The sequence below is a fragment of the Sturnus vulgaris genome, chromosome 1 (genome assembly GCF_052056855.1).
Source record: "Sturnus vulgaris isolate bStuVul1 chromosome 1, bStuVul1.hap1, whole genome shotgun sequence".
In the NCBI taxonomy this organism is placed as follows: Eukaryota; Metazoa; Chordata; class Aves; order Passeriformes; family Sturnidae; genus Sturnus; species Sturnus vulgaris.
The window spans coordinates 72,269,263-72,288,830 of NC_142243.1; the positions used below are offsets into that span (position 1 = coordinate 72,269,263).

The window sequence follows — 19,568 nt, forward strand, 5'->3', positions numbered from 1 at the left end:
AAAGAGGAGTTAGTTAAGTGGGAATAGGAGGGGAGGGCAGGGCCTTTGGCCCTGCCACACCATGAGACACTTCCAAAAGCAGTGTAAGGTACCTCAGAGCAGTGTGCTAAGTTTGTTCTGGAGGGTGTGCAACAGAACGAGACGAAACATTGTCAAAACTATGACCCACTGCGAGCAGCCAAAATTTCTCAAGGTTTGTTTTGGCATCATCAGACTCACAACTTCAGCCAGGGAGGTGCAATTCTCCACCTAAAGGTAGAGCACTACTTGGTTTTAGTCCTGGGTGTTGTAACAGCCAGAACAGTGACGCTGCAGCACACAGCACATCCAAGGAAAAGCTTCTTAAATTGCCTCAGTTTGCCTCATGATTGAATAGCAGACAACCAGCCAGGGCTGCATGCAGTCCTAATGCAGAGACAAGATGTGATGTGGGGGGTGTTGCCTACCCCACTGTGGTGAGACTGGGACCACACAAACTGATGTGAGGTGTTAGTCAGAGTGAAAAAGGGAAAATCGATCCCTACTTCACACCTCCTTGCCCAGCAACTCTACATGCAGACTGATGCACCATTATTCATGGTTTATGGACATTTTGCTCTCTCGTGTTCTCCCTCCCTCACACCTGAGCTGAATGAGTCCAAAAGCCAGAAAGATTAAAACCACAACATGAAAGTAAACCCACAGGGAGTGAGACATGCAGCAGTTGCCTCCAGTGGCAGGCATCGGCAAGGTTGATGGAAAAAGTCTCCCTTTGGAAAGCAAAAAAGAGTCTCTGGGCAGCAAGGACATGCTGTGTGACCCCAGATCCAGGGCAGTCAACTTGGGGACCACATTTTCCTCTGCAGCTTATGCTTTCAGGTGTGTCTCAAAGGCTTCAGGTCCTGTTCCTTGCTGACTACTGTAGTTTTCATTTCCTGCTTGCTTCATTTGGATTTTGATATATCCTCATTTTTTGTTCCTCTTCTACTCCAAGGTAGTTTGGGCTAATTGGTTCCTATATCTGTCTTTCCCTCCTTTCCTTGTGTTAGAAAATCAAGGACTATTTCTTCATGCTTTATCCCCTGGCTGGAAAAGATTTTTCAGTGGAATGACAAAAGGGTAGAAAAACCAAGGCAGTTAAAGCGTAGAGAAAACAACAGTTTGAAAACCTTCTCGACTTGTTTGCTGGGTTAATAACTAAGCAGAAAAATCTGAGTGAAAAGCCTCATTAAAAAGAGAGAAGACTGATGCCAGGAATGAATAGGGATTGTTATAGCAGGGAGCAGAGTATGGGCTCTAGTGCCTGGTGCAGCTTTCCGACTCATCATTTTGGAGGAACATCAATATGTCAGTATGAGCTTTTCTTTCAGACGGAGGCATTTGTGCCCTTTCTTATTGCTCCTTTTCTCACTATAGTTCAGTTTTGACATATTTTCCCGGGAAGGGCTGTTTTTTTTTTCCTGCTGCTTCAGAAGAAGTTTGAATACTTTACCAGTCAAGCTACAGAGTACTTTGCTTAAAAAAAATCATCATATGCTTTAATATATTTTAATCCCTTTAGGTACATTGAGGACTGATAACCAAGAATAATTTCAAGACACTGGACTTGATTCTCCAAAATTATATACACTAGCCCCAAACATCTGTGAATTCACCTAACTAGTGGATTGAGATTTCAGTTACTCAGGTGAAATTTTCATTCACTTAATAAGCAAGGTAAAGTCTGTGAGGAGAGGCAGCATCTTTCTACAGTCAGATGACATGGTTAGATAAAACCGATGTGCTTTTGGGCATGCAGAGCTCTCTTCAGTTCTGGAACAGAAGATACAAATGGCAAGTAGTTAAGCATAACTTCTTGGAATTTAACTAAACTCTTAGTAATATCAGACCACATGAAAGCAGAGTAGAGCTCCTTTGATCTGGATACTGTGAGCTCTTTCCAAGAAGCTGTGAGCTCTTTCCAAGCAGATGCAGCTTTCTGCTGGGGAACATTAAGTGCTGACTTCTGTGACTCTCTCACAGGTGGAGGTGCATAGTGTAGCTGAGTAAATTGCAGACCCTGTGGGCTTAAGTGTGCATTTTGCTCACCCAAGCCTCATGCAAAGTGGATTACATTTAAGCAATTAAATACATTGCAACTTTATTGAGTCAGCTGCATATTTCTTCTGCTTAAATGTTCTAATACAGTTTGAGGATTAGTAACATGTGGTTGACTTTGGACTCATCTCACATGTTACCAGTCATCCAAATTTGGCCCAATAACATTTTCTTACTTTTATAGGTAAATCTTAAATTCGATTTCTTGTGTCATAGATTCCGCATGGGCAAAATTCACACAGAGCTTCATCCTTCTGCTACATTAATGTAGGCAAGTACTGGCACTATTCAAGGCAGCATACTGATCTTGATCCTGGATAGAGTGTGTTTAGTAGATAACTGCATTTAGCTCTTGCAGCCTGGGGTTTGTCACAGCACTGTCCTCTTCCCAACATGAGCCCTGGGGGTTTTGTGGTTCCAGTGAGGCCCAGCCTTACATTCCTGGATTCCTGCAGGAGCACATTGAAGGGAGGCTGGGAGCTCAGGGCAAGTCTGCTGCTTCCACTTCCAGCTGTCTGCTGGTGCTGCTGTGCTCAGCTGTCACTGTCTGCATGAAGAAATGGCTTTTCCAGCACCACAGGGTTGCTGTGCTGGGGTTGGTGTCCCTCCATTCTGGGTAGAGTTCTCCTATGTTCATTCACTTTCCCAAATAGAAAGGGTTACTTTGCACTCCTCATGTCTTCAGCAAGGGATTCCTTACCCGCAGCGCTGTCTTCACGTGAAGTGTATTTTCACCTTACCCAACTTCAAACGGAGCAGCATAGAAGCTAATTTGCTTCTTTGTAGCATTGCTGGTGTCTTAGTAAATTCTCAGGATAAAAGATGTGAGTAAAAAAACCTCTGAACTGCTAGAGAAGAAGAACAAACAAACCCAGTACACTTCTGTGGAATTCTTCTGTTTGTCAGATGTGAGCCTCCACTTGCACGAAATAATTAGGAGTTGCATTATGTAGAGCATGCTTAGCATCAAAGTAGTCACAAATGCCTCATATTTTCTTCTAAACAGTCTCAAGGGCAATGAAAGCTGTCAAAAATCAAAGCAGCTAGCTTCCCTGTAAAACACAGAAGACCTTTTTACCTTATCAAAAACACAAATATTTAAAACAATCGACAGAGAAGTTAATCAATTTTCATCTGATTTAGCAAAGATCATGCAGTCTCAAAATAACATAAGCATCTCAATTGATACCAGCAAGATCAATGTTGATATTTTTAATCCCCAAAAGCAAACAACAGCTGTCAAGAAGGCATATGCACACACTTCACTGAATGTGTAACTGCACAGAAAAAGGTGCGAATTCTCCTTCTTTAAATGAACTCTCTGTACTATTTGTATGGACAGACTTTAATAAATCCAAAGCTCAGTGAGAGAATGCAGATAATCGTTCAGTGAGCAAATCAGGCAAATCCAGCCTAATGAAACAGAACCTCCATGATCTGTAAGGTGAGAAATATTTTTAGTGGCATGTTATACAGAACTTGTTGGACCACAAAAAAGGCATGTAATATCAGTTTCATGAGTATGAGAGTCGCTGCTTGCATAAATGACTGCAGCCTTTTCATTCACTGTCAAGTTTTAACACTCTCTTAGCCTCTGAATACAGTAAACCCATGATCATCCTCTTTGTACCTGGGTGCAGGTTGAGGCTCACTAGGTAATGGTTAATGAAAAGCTTATAAACTTCTTAATGGTCCAGCCTTTAGAAGCCAGTTGAATACCACCCTGCCAAATACAAGAGTGTGTCTTAGACCTGCCTACTTTAGGTAAAACTCTGTCAAACCTGCTGTTCTTCTACTTGCTCCAAGTCATACTTAGTCATCAGAGCCTGTACAGCACTGCCATAAAGCATAATGGCAATACAGGCTTCTTGTATTTAACCCTTGCTTCTCTATCATCCTTTGCACACCAGTTTGGAGGTTATTATGTCACATAGCTAGGCATAATCCCTTAGGTATATATAGACATAGAAATATAAAAATATCTTGAGGGAAAACAAAACTTCCAGAAGGGTCAGGTGTGTATATTGGCAAAGCCCTTCCCCTAGCTGAGGCCAATGTAAGTCTCCCCACTGATTTTTTTTTTTTTTTGGTGGGCTCAGATTTTAGCTTATTTTTGGCCAAATTGCGGTTTCATGGAGAAATGAAGAAACTTTTGAGGATGAGGTTTACAAGAAAGTGAAAATCTGATTAGCATTTCAACAAAACACAGCAAATCAATAGACTTTTAAAAGTTAAATGATCCTCTAGTAATTTGTAGTGGGGTGCTGAAGAAATCTACTATGACAGCAGTGAGTGTAGTTTTGTAGTTGCTCATATCAAACTATTGGAAGTTCTCTTTAATTTGCTATCTAGGACCACAGTACTGATTTCCTCAAATTAATTAATTCCCATGCTATTAATTGTTAATGTGTATCTTTTAGTCTCAAAATGCAAGCATTGGCACAGGAAAGAAATCTTCAACTATTCTAACATCACAGCATCACGGCTTGCTTCCTACTTACCTGTGAATGTCTGAATGGCTTCATGTTGTTCAGGGTTCCTTATGAATGTTAATATTGATATTTAATAATAGTAGTGTTATTTACATGTGTAAATCATGTTTGCAAGTCAACATCCATGCATATGCTCTTGATTTTTTTTATATAAGTCCAATCTAGAATGTACCCTTTGTATATGTTTTTATGAGGATCTCATCCAATTACTTCCAGTTCTCACTTAGACACTTGAATTTCTCCTCATATTACCTGGTCACTCAAGCTATGTGGGGAAGGGATACTCCAGTCAATAACTAATGTACAGAAAAGGCAATCAAACCTTTCTCTTAATATGTTATAGAAACTGTATTCCATTTTTTAATGCATTACAGATTTTTCTTTAGATCTTTTGACCTGAGCTGTTTTCCATTAGCATTAATAGGTTTGAAATTGTTCTTTGATCTGTTTGTATAGATGCAAAATTACATCACGGTGCTCCAACTTTTAAATTAGTTGTACACAGTAATAATAAAATTCTTGATGTGACATTTTAATCATACTTTACAGATCCTGAGAAAACTGGCAGGAGTTGCCAGCACTTTTCCATCTTGCATGTGTTTAAGCTGTGTATCATATTCCTAATTAGGATCACTACCTCCTTATCCCTGTACTTTGTTGAAGCAAGTAATGCTTTGTTTGATGGAAGAGGGGTACTTTTCATCAAAGATGAATGTATTGTATGCTAAAATGTTTTATCTGAAAATAAAGCACTTGTACTAATATTTATTTTTGGTAAACTAATGCAGTGGATGCTGTGTACCTGGATGATGAGAAAGAAAGGGAAGAATATGTCCTGAATGATGTTGGTGTTGTATTCCATGGAAATATCGAAGATATAAAATCAAGAAGCTGGAGTTACGGGCAGGTGAGCTGTTTAGATCTTCTCTGGCTGCTCCCAGTAGGACAGCAAATGAGTTTAATTGACACCAGACCGTGGTTGAGACTGTGGGCTCTGGAATGCATTATTGGTTTCTTCTTCAGAAAGATAAGGGGTATCATTTTAAAATTGTATGAAGTGGGTATATGCCTAATCCAGAAAAGCAATGCTATAATAGCTGATATTTAAAGACCTTCATTCAGGGGCATATTTCAGATACTAAAAGGCTGCTTGTTGGAAGTTATAATCATTAGCTGAGGTTTCCACAGGGCAGAGGTATTTCTGCTGCTGCATTATTGCTGCTTCAGGATCAAATCAATTTATGAAAAGTAGAGTTTTTTGTTTGGGCTTTTTCATTTTTTGACAACAGGTTGTATTGCTTTTTGACTTTTCTTTTGAGCTTTAGCAACTTGGTGGAAGTAATTCTATTCTTCTTGGGGGTCAGACAGGCACAAGTTTCCTGTGACAAACTAGTATTTAATCCCGAAATTTTAAATTCTGGGGGAATCTCTCCCTTTTCTGCCTGGGCTTGATAATAACAGTCTCCAGTGGTGTCTTGCAGTCTGGGAGAGACACCCTCCACTAGGCTGGAGTGGGGTATTGGTGTGCCTTCAATAACATAAAATCATAGAATAATTTGGGTTGGAAGGGATTTTAAAAGATTATCTGGCTCCACCACCCCACCATGGACATGAACACTTTGCACTAGACGAGATGCTCAGATTCCTGTCCAGCCTGGCCTGGAACATTTCCAGGGATGGACTATCCACAGCTTCTCTAGGCAACCCGTTCCAGCAATTTACCACCATCATTGTAAAAAACTCCTTCATGTGTAATCTAAACCAAGCCTCTTTTAGTTTAAAACCACTACTCCTTGTCTCAGACTTTCTATTTTACCTCAACCTTCTTGTAAGAACTAACCAGCCTAAAAATCCCTGTGGGATGGAAGAGTTAATTTATTGTGTTAGATTGGGAAGGAAACATTGCCAAGCAGAATCAAAATGACAGCAAAGCTAGAACCCTAGCTGTCACTCAGAGGGGCTCCAATGGACAGACACATGGCTGTGGTGAACTCCTTGCATCTCCTGGATTTTCACAACAGCACAATTAAGAAGGTACTTCCTTACTACTATGGTGATGGATCCATTCAGTTTTTGAGGCACCTCCCTAGCACAGCCTTGCAGAAGGGCCCTTACATCTTCCTTTCTCTCCCTCAGTTAAATACCACCTCAAAGCTTCAGCTGGATGGATTGCCAGTGTGCTTGCCCTGGAGAGCTCTTTGAACTCATGTCTCTCTTTCTTCCTTATTTAAGGGTGTAATTTCATCTTTTTTTCCTGTGGCAGCACTGCCTTAGGGAGTTTCTGCCTCTGCACCATTCCTTTGGTTGTGCCAGTGCTGTTGTTTGCAGGGTCTGACTGGTTTCCTAACTGAGACAAAAACAAGCCATAAATAAGGAGCAGGGAAGAAATTCCATAATGTGATGGTGCCTCTGATATAAGAGTTGTGGAACCAGATCCTGAGGCCAAAGCTGGGCCTGCATGTAAGCTGACCAAAAATTCCCCCTCCTGGCCCTTCTTTCCCCCTGCAAGCAGCCATGCAGTGACTCAGACTGGAGAGCTGATCTAGTTGAATATGCATCTCCTTGATTTTTTTTTCCCCCCTGGGTAATTTCTTGGGCTTGCTCTGTTCCTAGATTTGGGATTCACTCCATGACAAACGTAAGGGGGAGGGAGAGAGGGGAATAAGCAGCTGGAGGTGGAAGATGCTGCTTAAAGCAGATGCTGGATTTATGTCCTGGGATGCTAAATTTATGGCCTATGGTGGCTTGGCCTGAGGTGTTTATTTTCTGGGAGTCTGGCATCTTCCTGACACAAATTCTGGCCTCCCTTGAGAAATTGCATTATTTATTTGGTTTTGCTATGAGGTAGTTCTGTCTGGAGGGTTAGGGCCATTCCATAGTCCTTTTTCATGTACTTTGGAAATGGAAATTCCTGTGTTGGCTGAAATCAGAGGACCTGATTTTCACTCTGCTGTGGTGCACCTTTTGCTATTGGTTGCCCATGTGAAAGCTGGGTGTGGCAGATGCATCTCAGCAAGCCCAAGCCAAGAGCTTTAATGGAATTGATCATTTTGTAGGGGTTTAACAGGCATGTCAATCTGCAAAGGAACAGATAAATGTTCTTCTGGTTCTCTTACTTTCAGTGAAATGGAGGACAGAATGTTCCTGATCTTACCCTGTCCATTTCCAACCATTAAAGATATATTTTTTGGCAATCCTAGATGTTAAGAATAAGAGCATTGCTGTGAGTGAGTAAAAGTACTAGCAGAAAGGCCTAGATTATTAATATATCATACAATTATGATTTTTATATTTATGACATACAGCCCTTTACAACATGTAAGTAAAAAGCACAAGGCCACACAGAGTCATAGAGGTAAAAGGTCATATACAAAAATGCAGATAGACTTGTGCATGGTAATGTTCTTAGGCTAAAAGATTGCTTAGGACAATGACATCTGGAAACTTTAACTCAGGCTGTAAATTGAAAAGGAGCATAGAGCTCAAAATTGGGTTACTAGCTGGGGGATGGTTCTCAAAGCTGCTATCTGTAACGAGAAGCATTGACATGAGAGGAGAAAATGCAAGAAACATGGACAGAGGAAGAGAAAACAACAGAACATTTGAAACATGGCTGCAATGAGTGAGGATGGAGGTGTTCCTTGTAACATGACTGTGATTCGTCCTAACTGTAAAAGGCACTCAGAAAATTCCATGGCGGATTCAGGGGAAATTTATCTTTGGAAGACATCTAGGCACATAGGAATTCACTAGCAGAAAAATGTCAGAACTTGGATGCTGTATTGATCATTTAATGTTGATTTGTGGTTTTGTGAGAAAAATAAAACAGGTGGGCATAGAGTTCTCTTGGCATCATGACTTCTCTCATGTCCACGCATTGATCTGGTTTAGCTTGGAAACCTACTGTGCCTATGTAATTCTACAGCACATGCATTTGGTCAGGTCAGGGCACAGACAAGATGAGATCACATCTGCCTGTAACTGACTGCGGGAAACACAGCTTTTAGTCAACCAGTACAAAAAGTGATACAGCCTCTCTTACTTTGGTTTGAATGGAAAGTCATCTGGTAGAAACAGTTTAGCATGCAGGAGGATGCCCAGGACAGCTACATGTGTTGCTCTGTAACACAAGGCATATCTGTGCGTTTTCTTGCACCTTATTTTCCACCTGTATTTTTTCCCACATGGTTTGGCCAAAGTTCCTTGCTCGTGAAACAGGTTTGTTTTCATTTCAGCTTCAATGGAACAGACAGAGACTGTGCCTGGACCAGGTTCATTCTGCTGTGCTGCCTACTACTTTTCTTGTTCCTCTAATATTTCAGAGATGTTCAGCCTTATAACTGCAAATTTTCTATTCTACTTCCCTCTAGATAGGATTTTCTTCTCAAAAGTGAAGGCAGAAAACTGATTTAGTTTGATTTAATATTTTTTAATTCCCTGAATAGTCAAGAAGGTCAAAACTGGCCTCAATGTTAAGGCTACTCTGCATCCTACACTGCTGCAACAGTGTAAGCCAGCTAGCTGTTTCAGCTTGTCCTCTCTTCTGTTAATCCAGTTATTTCATAAGCATTCATGTCACTTTGTAAATGCTAGAGTGGAAGGCAACAACCCTGATAGCCATTTATTTTCTCTTTATTCTTTCTGTATATACTGGCAAGATTGACAGTGTCTCATAAACTGTAGATGAAAAAAGTTTAATTTGCAGGGTAAACCTCTTATTGATCTAACCCAGGTCTGATTAATTGAAGTGCAGAGAGCAGACCTTGATCCTGGTAAAAGATTGTTGGGCCAGACCAGAAGAAAAGTGAATTTGAACCAGGAGGGACAGCTGTGAGGGCCCAGAGTTTACATTTTATGTTGTAAGGATTCTCCTTGGGAAGGAGGTTCTCCACAGCACAGTCATTCATCCGACATTATTTGCATCACATCCCAGTGGAGTGGACTGGGATGTGCAATTATTCAGCTTGCCAGTAATGACAAAATACTAGTAGTGGGTCTCTGAGAAACACTGATCCCTGTGTCCCTATTCCCAAACACCATGAATTCAGTTTTGCTCAGACTATAAAGTGATCATTAGCAAATACCTGCTCCAGAGAAAGTAATTCAGAGCAAGTGTGGGAGATAATGGGATGGGTGTGCTGCCTTGGAGGATGCTTGCTGAAAAGGCAGTGGTACCCTCAAGGCAGAAGCAAAGGACTTCCATTGGCCAGGAAATGGCTGAAGATGGTGAAACACGATGGTGCTTCCCCTTTCTTGGCTTATGCTGGAGCTCAGCTACTGTCTAGGATGTCACTTCTATCCTTCGCATCTTCCGTGCTGTATCAGCAGCAGTCTTTGCTCTTTGGGACTTCCTTTTCAGCTCTCTGACCTCACTCTTCATTCTCCTCAGACTGCCAAAGCAGCAGTTTGATCTGGGGTCTTGCTCACTTTCTTCAGGAGGCAAATTTTGGGAGGGTCTTATCTGCCAAGGAGCCCTAATCCAGGCTGTAGAGAGTTAGGAAATCGATCCAACTCTAGTAGCAGCATGAGAGCAAAAATCCTATTAGCATGAATCATATATTTCAGCGTGCAAGCATAGAACATGAAACCTAACACCATGGAGTTTCTGTCACAGCCTTGAATGTTAATATAAGTTTGTGTATCTAGAAGGTATTTGTTTCATTATTGTGCACTTCCTACCATTTTCCAGGGGACAGAGGTATTTTCCTTTGCTATGCAGTTTCTTCAAAGGAAAATGAAATACATAGCAGGGCAAGTTCTGTGACAAATGGTTTCTGGTCTATTTAGACACCTCTGCCCTCAATTCATTCTTGTGCTTGTTCATGCTAGATTGAAAAAATGTGCTTTTTCACTCTATTTTTGCAGAAGACTGCTTTAGGTCACTTGGTATTTTTGATGTCTAAATTTTGTGGACCAGGATTAATCTATATAATATGCTTTTGGCTTGTCAATGTTAAACAGATTTTAAAAATAACTTTGAAATACAAGTGTCTTCAAATTACCACTGGCAAACCGCTTATTGTTCAAGTTCCCAGCAATGCACTGGCTGTGTCGCAGAAGTCCTGAAATTAGCAGGTCTGGAATCTGTGAAGGACATAAAGTCCTTTGCAAGTAGACAAGCTTCTTGTAGTTATTATAATACCCTCCTATTATATACTTGTTAGCACTTAAAAATTCAAGTCCTGTCAGAAAGTCTGTGTTGTCATTTCAACCTTCTGGAAACTGGACTGAGATTGAATTGAAAATTACACTCTCTTCCCTCGCAGCCTCTCACATTTTTATTTTTTCCCCCACACATGGATGATTATTCCAGAAGAAAATTTCTATTGTTAAACAGAGCTTTGATGTGACCAGCTAATTTTGAAACTGATCAGCAAATACAACAACAGGGAAAAATAGCTTTGCCTGTTCTTTCCAGAATAAAAACTGAGTCAGTTTTCCCCCTGTGTCCCTTCTTATTTTCTTTTACCTAGTTTGAAGAAAACATTCTGGATGCTTGTCTGTTCCTGATGGACAAGGCAGAGCTGGAGCTCTCTGGTCGTGGGAACCCAATCAAAATCTGCCGTGTTGCCTCAGCAGTGGTATGTAATGGATGCCTAATATCTGTCAGAAGGGACTCATAAATAAAAGCTGGGCTGATTTAACTGGCCCTCTTGCCCTTATGTGCTCTCTACAGCACACAACAGATCAGTTGTCCATTCTGACAATTGTCCATTCTGGGGTCTGACATTTTATTTCTCTCCACTAAAGTTCGAGCAACTTCTGTTGTCTCATTGCCTTTTCCTGAGAATGGTGCCTCACTGGTGGGAAAGCCACTTTCAGACATTGCACTCTGGGCATAATAGTTTCTTACATGACAATGTGCTCATTTTCCAGTAGCTAATATAATTGAGAAAGCTATTTCTGCTATGGATAATGCAGTGGCATGGTGGGTGGAATTTTGGATGGGGACCTGAGGAACTTTATGTGGACTCCACATAACTCTGCTAACCTCAGTGGGGTCTTAGAACACTGCAATGGTCGAGTTGTTGTGTCTGATCCAAGCCCCCAGTGACCTAATCAGACTGAGAGCAGTTACATAAGTGGGCTGCTTTAGCCCCAGAAGAAAACCCTGTCCTCTTTAACATGAAGTCCACAAAACATACCCCACTCAGAATGAAAGTACCTAAAATAACCAAGAAGACTATTCAGACCTCTATTCTTTCCAGTTGCCAGGCACCAGGAATCATGCTAGGGGTGCAAGAGCAGTCCCATCCGTAATATTCAAGATGCTAGACTCATCCAGGTTGGGGAAGACAGAGGCTGAGTCCTCTCTTTTGCCTTATTAGAGGTCTGAACTGATGCTTTCTGCTTCCCAGAATAAGCTAGAGTAATTAGATGTTCTCCTGAGCCAGCTACTAAAATAGACTGTCCACAAGACATGGCGGCTGGAGATAGATGATTCTTTAACCCACTTGTTAGAGCATTTGCCCAGCTTTAAGAAAATGAGCTCTTTGTCTTAGAAGACATTGAAGTGGGATCTCCAGCCTCATAGTCTTGCATGTTAAATAAAGCAGCTTCACTAAGAAGTATTGAGAACACCTCTACTTCTCTTTGTCTTTTAATATTTTAGTTAGTTCTTTCACACCAGACATCAGAAATACAGCTTTGGACATTTAGATAGAAGAAAGAATCAAATGTGGTTTTCTCATCCCTGAATTAGTAGACGTAAAAGTCCCTCATATAAGGAGTGTGGAAGTCCTCAGGAAGAATTGCATATCATTTATGAATCCAAATAATGCTTGGATATTAGGTTTTGAGCTATTCAACATTTTAGAGAAATGGAGGAGTTCAGCATCAGAAATCCAGAATTCAACAGACTTTAGGGCTAATCTGCAGAATTGGGCCATAACTGGGTAAGGTGTTTGGTCATTGAAATCTGGACCTGAGTGAGAAGTGAGCAAGAGGTGCTGAAATCCCACCTGTGTTACCATCTTAGGTTGCACTTAACCTCATTCTTGCTCAAGTTGAAATGTGCTAGAGTTGGGCTAGTTTGAGGACATGCCCCCCATGCTAGAATCCTCCTGAGGCTTTCTGACATTGCAGAGCAGGTAGAGACCCTCTCTTCCACTCATTACAGTCAGAGTAGAGCCTGAAGATCAACATGCTGTCCTGTCCTTGAAGTGATTCTTTCCTTGGCATGTTTCCTACACCAGTGAGATGGGCACAACCTCTTAACCCATTGGTTATGACTCTGAATACTTATCTCTGTTCAGTCCTGGAGTTCACAGGAAGTCGATTTCCTAATTATAAAAGAGTAGTTAATGCAGCCAAAAGCTTTTAAATGAGAATTGTGATTTATTTGGCTGGCATGTAGCTGTTCCACATTAGCATAATTAAAAGGTACAGACTGAATGAGCTTTTTGCACAGCCTCAACTGCTTTGGTTCAAATTGCAGCTAGGAGACGTATTGCTCGTTAATGCCTATCAGTATAGCCATTAGTCAGCAAAACTCTTTGCTTTGTATAATCTTACCAGAGGAAAACTTACACAGCAAATTCCTTCTTGTTTTCATGTGTGCCAGACCAAAGAAATTAGTTTCTACTCTAAAAATAACAGTAGACTGATTCTTCTCTCAAGCTGCTGTAAATCAGGAGGCTCTATTTCGGGGCTGATATGGACAGAAAAATAGATGATGGAAATAATACAGCTTAATATTTCTGAGGCTTGCTTACCAATGTATAACTGATTTCATTTATTAAAAATATGTAACAATAAGCATGTTTAATGTTAATAAAACTTATTAACTGGCAACATGGATACTTAGTGTGGTGATTTAATTTCAGAATTTTTTTAAGTGTGTGACCTTCATTCAGAATTGTTCAGTGATGGAGAATCCATGGCCCTTAACAAGATTGTCCTATTTATCCCTTACCTTCATAATGAAACACTTCTATCTTAATTTCTAGCCTAAATTTGTCTATATTCACTCTCTATATTCACTCTCTCTCATCCTATCAGTCTGCTGAGTTAAAGAGCTTTTTATTACTCAGTCTCTGACATCTCTAATGCTCATTTCCTTTGACTTTAGGTTAACTCCCGGGATGACAACGGTGTGATTGCTGGATCCTGGAACAATTCGTACGATTATGGTGTTGCACCTTCAGCCTGGACAGGAAGTGTGGACATTCTCTTGGAGTATTACAGTTCCAAGCAACCTGTCCGATATGGCCAATGCTGGGTCTTCGCTGGTGTCTTCAACACGTGTAGGTATCAGTTGAGAAAAGCTCCAAGCTGCTATGTGGTTCCTGCTTAACAGAGTTTTTAGGTAAAGCTAACTAAAATGTTTCCTAGCTCTGTGCTGTTCAGGAGTAGATAGTAGAGATACTCAAAAATACATGGGTAAAAGACATGGTCATGGATAAACCTCTGGTGTGTCCTTCAGGTCAGCTGCCCTTCCATACAATTCTGTTAACTATTGCTTCAGTGAAATGTACTCAGTGACTCATGAGGGTAAGTTTGTGTGAAAGAAAGTTAAGTCCTTCAGCACAGCCCACATTTCTTTCAAGAATTCTTAGACAGAGTTCTTGTCATCTAGACCTAAAAGATTAAATTACTACCCAATATGGAATATGTGGTAGTGTTTCTACTCCAGAATCTCACCTACTGAGGATTGCTCCTAGGAAGACTGAGGTGCACTGTCCCTTCACCTTTTAACTGAGCATTGTTAACATTTTATGTGGAGTTTATGAGCCAAAAGAATGGAGAAAATAAATGATGGCCTAGTTTATGAATTGTCTAGCACTACAAAGTTAAGTCTAAACACATTTGGTCAAACTAGAGTTCTAGTGTTGCAGTAAACAGACTGTTGTAGGTCATAAAAACCAATGGGGAAAGCAGCATTGGAATGGTCCCATGTTTTGACTGTCTAGCACTTTCAAACAACATCATCTGCTAATTCACAGGAACACACTTTGTGGCTTTCTATGGAGTTGCTCCAACAGGTCCGTGTCGTTCCTATGCTGGGGACCCCAGAGCTGGAGGCAGCTCTCTGGGTAGGGTCCCAGCAGAGCAGAGCAGAGGGTCAGAATCCCCTCCCTTGCCTACTGGCCACGCTGCTTTGGATGCAGCCCAGGACACAGTTGGCTTTCTGGGCTGTGAGTGCACATTGTCTGGTTATTTTGATCTCAAACAATGGGTTTAAAAAAGTTCATGAAAATGTTTCTTGTGGATGCAATTCCTTGCAGTAGATTCCATGGGCTACTTTGTCTTCTCTGCCTTATCTGGATTTATCCTAATCACAGACAGACACACACACACCAGTTCTCCCACCTTTTCCCCAACACTTGCCCTGAGTCACCACTACGCAATAATTTGCCTGCAGGCCACGTGAAACTGGGGCGATGCAGCAGAGCCCCAGAGCCTGCTGTGTTAAAGGGAGAGGCGTATTTATCTGGGGCAAAATCAGACTTGGTTTGCTGACTAAGTTAGCCAAGTCAGAGACCTGGCACTTTGCACTGCAAGTATAAAGTTTCTTGAGCATTATGAAATGCAGATGTTGTCCAATGGCTGATCTGATGATAGCCACTGACACATCCAGCTGCTGACCACTGCACAGGGGACAGTGAAGGTCCAAACAATCACGTGCAACTATCAGGGTCGCTTTGAGGTGTTTCTGAGTCTCTCTCATCTGTCAATGTTTTATCATTGTGACCAGTCCAGCTTTCCAAGGTCACTATATTGTACACTCCAGATACTCATCTGTTCAAAATGCTAAAACATTCCAAAAAATGGTCATTAATCTTGAAATTGTCAGACAAATTATTTCCAATGAGCCCTGATGGCTCATGTGCTGGAAGCCTGGGAGGGCAGTTGAATTAAGTTTAATCAATAGGTACATATGGTATTGGATGCATCCAGGTAATTTTTCATCCAGGAACTTGAAATGAATGTGCAGTGTTACACTTGTTGGGAGTCACAGTAGTGACAGTAATGAATATACAAAACCCAGCAGTAGCAGCAGGGCTGTTCGACTCTGCAGCCCTGGAACAATTTTTAAATAGGATTTTCAATAAAAGTCTTTTCCCTTAAAAAAACAAAAACAAAAAACAAACAAAAAAAATCCCCCAAAAAACAACAACAACAACAACAAACCCAAAAAAACCAAAAAAAAACCACAAAAATCCACCCCAAACCAAAAACTACCACCACCATAACCACCAAAAAACCCCCCAAAAAGCCCCCAAAAACAAAACAAAAAAACTAAGCAAAAAGAAATTTTAAAACCCAAAACCGAACAAGCCAAAAACAAATAAACCAAAAAACCCCAAACAAACCCCATCAACCACCAAAAACCCCTCACTCTCTCTTTTGTACAGAATCACATTGGCTCCTAAATTGACAGCCAGGAGTTTTTTCTGGCTGAGACAAAGTATGTCATCTGGAGTAGCTGAGATGATGTGCCACCCCACAGACCCATTCCCTAGCCCAGGAATGTGCTCCATGCCTATTTATGTGCCAGGGTGCACAACAAACACAGAAGCCTATTGATGCACTGATGCAGACTACAAGACATAGCTGTAGCATTTCCACAGTTTTTCCACATTTCTTAAATTTACCACTTGTCAAATGGTAAGAAGGGTCATCAGTGCTTTATTGCAATGGTGTGAGAGTTAGGGCTAGGGGCTTTGTTTTTGATCCTCCTTTTAAGGTCTTTAATTGGAAGGGACTATTGACTCAAAAATGCTGTTACTTAGCCAGCATTATGAATTATGTAATGCATTTGATTCAGATTCTCAAAGCTTGTAATTTCAGTTGCAAGTAAGGCAGCTTTTCCCCATTGTTAGCAATCATTTTCTACTTTATTCATTGCGTTCTCCAGATCCTTTCTGATAGCAGACATCAAACATCCAACAGGAAAACTCCAAATCAATCCAAAGGAGATACTTTCTATTAATTTTCTTTTTAGCATAGTCTCATAATTCTCCTGAGCTACTGATACTGAGAAACCTGACATATTGTGTATCTCTTGCAAGCTCAAACTTCTTTTTCTTTGTATCACATTTGGTCATGCAGCTTACCCGTTGCACCCAGATTTGACCTGAAATTCTGCCATGTGGTCACTATGCAAAGCTCCTTTAAAACTATTGGTAATCATCTGCTTTGGTTATAACCCTTGTACCAATATTTGTCTTTAATGCTCATAATTTAGAGACCAAATAAAATATTTAGCATGTGCAATATAAAAACAGATAGGAGGAGTTATTTGGGTTGATTTGACTGAGTTTTCCCATTTTATTCTAGTTATTTATATTTCTGTCCTCTCATCCTGTCATCCATGAACACAGTCTCCATATTTGTCCTTCTCATTACACTTCTGTCTTTGCCACAGTTCTGAGATGCTTGGGGATACCTGCAAGACTCATTACCAACTATTCTTCTGCCCATGATAACAATGCCAATTTACGGTTGGACTTCTTTCTGGATGACGAAGGAAAAGTGGACACCAGACTTACAAAAGATTCTGTCTGGTAAGTCTCCCTGGAAAAGGCCTTTAATGTCTCAATGATAAAAGTAGCAAAAAGCATGATGGCAATGCCTGTATTGTGTTTATTTCTCTGTGCGTTGAAGAACACTGCTGGCTTACATGAAAAAGAATGAATGATTATTGGTAGGCTGACTAATATGAAGCCTTCTTGTGTAAACAGGCAACCCCTGAGGGATCCTGCTATTAATATTACCATATAGTGCTCATTTAAGCACACTGGAGCACTGGAATGGACTTGTGCTCCTTAGAGATCAGCTTTTCTAAAATTGGAATGGGGTAGGATGGGCACTTCCATCCTTCTGGAGCCAGGCTCCAACAGGTACCTCAATATCTAGGGGAAAACACTCTTTTTTATCTGCTTGTGTCCAGTTTCCATATTTGTAAACTGGTTTTATGTTGTGTGCACACAGTAATTGTTGCAAAGAGGTGCTTTCCAAAATAAACGCTGTTCAGCTGAAAGAGATACAAGTCAAGGTATCATAAAAGATACTGAAATGCTATCACCACATTTGTAAAAAGAAAACTCCCTAGAGTCAAGAGAAGGAGTGTACACATTCTTTTTGAGAAGGCAGTCCTCTAACTGGCTCTTCAAACTCCTACTGTCTTCTGTTTGACAGAAGTGTAGCATATATTGATTATATGCTCTGTGTGGAATATTGGCCCTCAAGCCTCTCCTCCTCAGAGTGAAGAAATGAATGTGACCTCTACATTCCTATATCCAGGAGATACTTGTCTTATTCAGTGTTAATATACCTGACTTGTGTCAACTATATCTTCAACTCATTAGCATAGCAGCTCATCAGCATGTTTCATTAATAACTTGATCTCTGGAAGTCTTTGTATTAAAACTGTAATAAACCCACTATGTGGTGGAGGAAATGACTGAACCTGTTGCTGTGACATCTTTTATGTGATTTCCATAATCAAGAGGAAATCTAAGGAAAGCAGGTTGATTTACATGTGATGCTTGTGTCACAGCAAGACAGAGCAGTTGAGACTAGAAGGGACCCTTGGAAGTCACCCAACCCTCCTGCTCAAAGCACTCTCACCTGGAGGACGTTGTTTAGGTCTGTGTCCAGTTGGGCTTTGAGTATCTCCAAGGATGGCCATCCCACAACTTCCTGGGAAACTTGTGCCAGTGCTCAACCATTTTCACAGTGAGAAAAGTGTTTCCTGATCTTCAGACAGATTCTTCTGTTTCAGTGTGTGCCCATTGCTTCTTGTCCTGTCCTTGGGCTACTGAGAAGAGTCTAGCTCTGTTTTCTTTCCCTCAACTCCCTAACCAGGAATTTATACACGTGGATAAGATCCTACTCAGCCTTCCTATCTTCAGACTGAACAGTCTCAGCTGCCTTTGTTTCTCCTCCTGTACAATCTGTGTTGTATCAGCCATTCTTTCCAGTTTTCTATATCAACAAACTTGCTGAGGGTACAGAAAGTACCTCCTGGTCATTAATGAAGTTTTTAAACAGTGTCAGACCCAGTATCGACCCCTGGGGTACACAACTAATGACTGAGCTCCAGCTCACTACTGATCACAACCCTCTGATCCCAGCAATTCAGCCGGTTTTCAATATATCTTGTAGTCCATTTGTCTAGTCTACACTTCAAAGTTTTGTGTGTGAGGATGTTCTGGGAGATGGCACTAAAGTCAAAAGGACCAACCCCTCCATGCACTGGTCTCCCCTTTGTCCTTTCAGTCACTCGTTTCATCAGAAAACCCTCTCAGGTTTGTCAGGCACAGCTGGCTGCTTGTAAATCCATGCTGACTACTGCCAATCACTTAGTCCTTAAAATGTTTTCTAGAAGAACTTGCTCTATAACCTTCCTAGAGATCAAAGGGAAGCTGACAAGTCTTTCTCTCCCTGGATACTCCTCTCTCTTAAAGAATAGAGCAATATTTAATTTCCTCCAGTCTGCAGGAACTTCCTCCAATTACCATGATCTTTTGAAGATAGATACGAGAGGTCTTACAGTGACATTGGCAAGCTCCCTGAGCATTTTTTATGAGATTACCTCATATTTTCCATCAGATCCATTGTACTTGTGCGTGCTCATTTAGTTTAGCTGTTCTCTATCTTGTTACTTGTCTTGTTTTCACTATTGCAAACCTTCCCACTGGTCTCATGGGCTGTGATTCCTGAGGGCAGAACTTAGCAGTAAAAACCAAAGTAAAGAAGACACTGAATGCCTTCTCCTAATCCTTTGTCATCAGGTTGCCTTCTGTGTTCTACAGCAGAGCCACATTCTGTAGGCTTCCTTTTGACACTGATTTGCTTGTGTTTCTTGCTGCTCTTCATGTCCCTTGGCATACTTGATTTGCTCTGTTCTGGCTGTTCTATACCTGTGCCTGCATGCTTAGACATGTGACTCTGTATTCCTCCTGGTCACCTGTCCCCTCTCTTAAGCACCTTTTTTTTAAATGTTTGAGTTTAATTGGGACCACCTTGTGGACTTCTGCTACTTTTGGTTGA

General features: G+C 41.0%; 1 protein-coding gene across 3 annotated transcripts in view; it reads left to right on the plus strand.

The window, feature by feature from the left end:
* F13A1 (coagulation factor XIII A chain) overlaps positions 1-19,568 on the plus strand; it is a 59,315-nt gene that overhangs the window by 20,096 nt on the left and 19,651 nt on the right. For all 3 annotated transcript variants that reach the window (XM_014885847.2, XM_014885849.2, XM_014885848.2), the window contains exons 5-8: positions 5,357-5,475; positions 11,042-11,149; positions 13,639-13,813; positions 16,939-17,077. In XM_014885847.2, the coding sequence (XP_014741333.2) occupies positions 5,357-5,475; positions 11,042-11,149; positions 13,639-13,813; positions 16,939-17,077 (541 nt within the window). The remainder of the gene's footprint in view (positions 1-5,356; positions 5,476-11,041; positions 11,150-13,638; positions 13,814-16,938; positions 17,078-19,568) is intronic.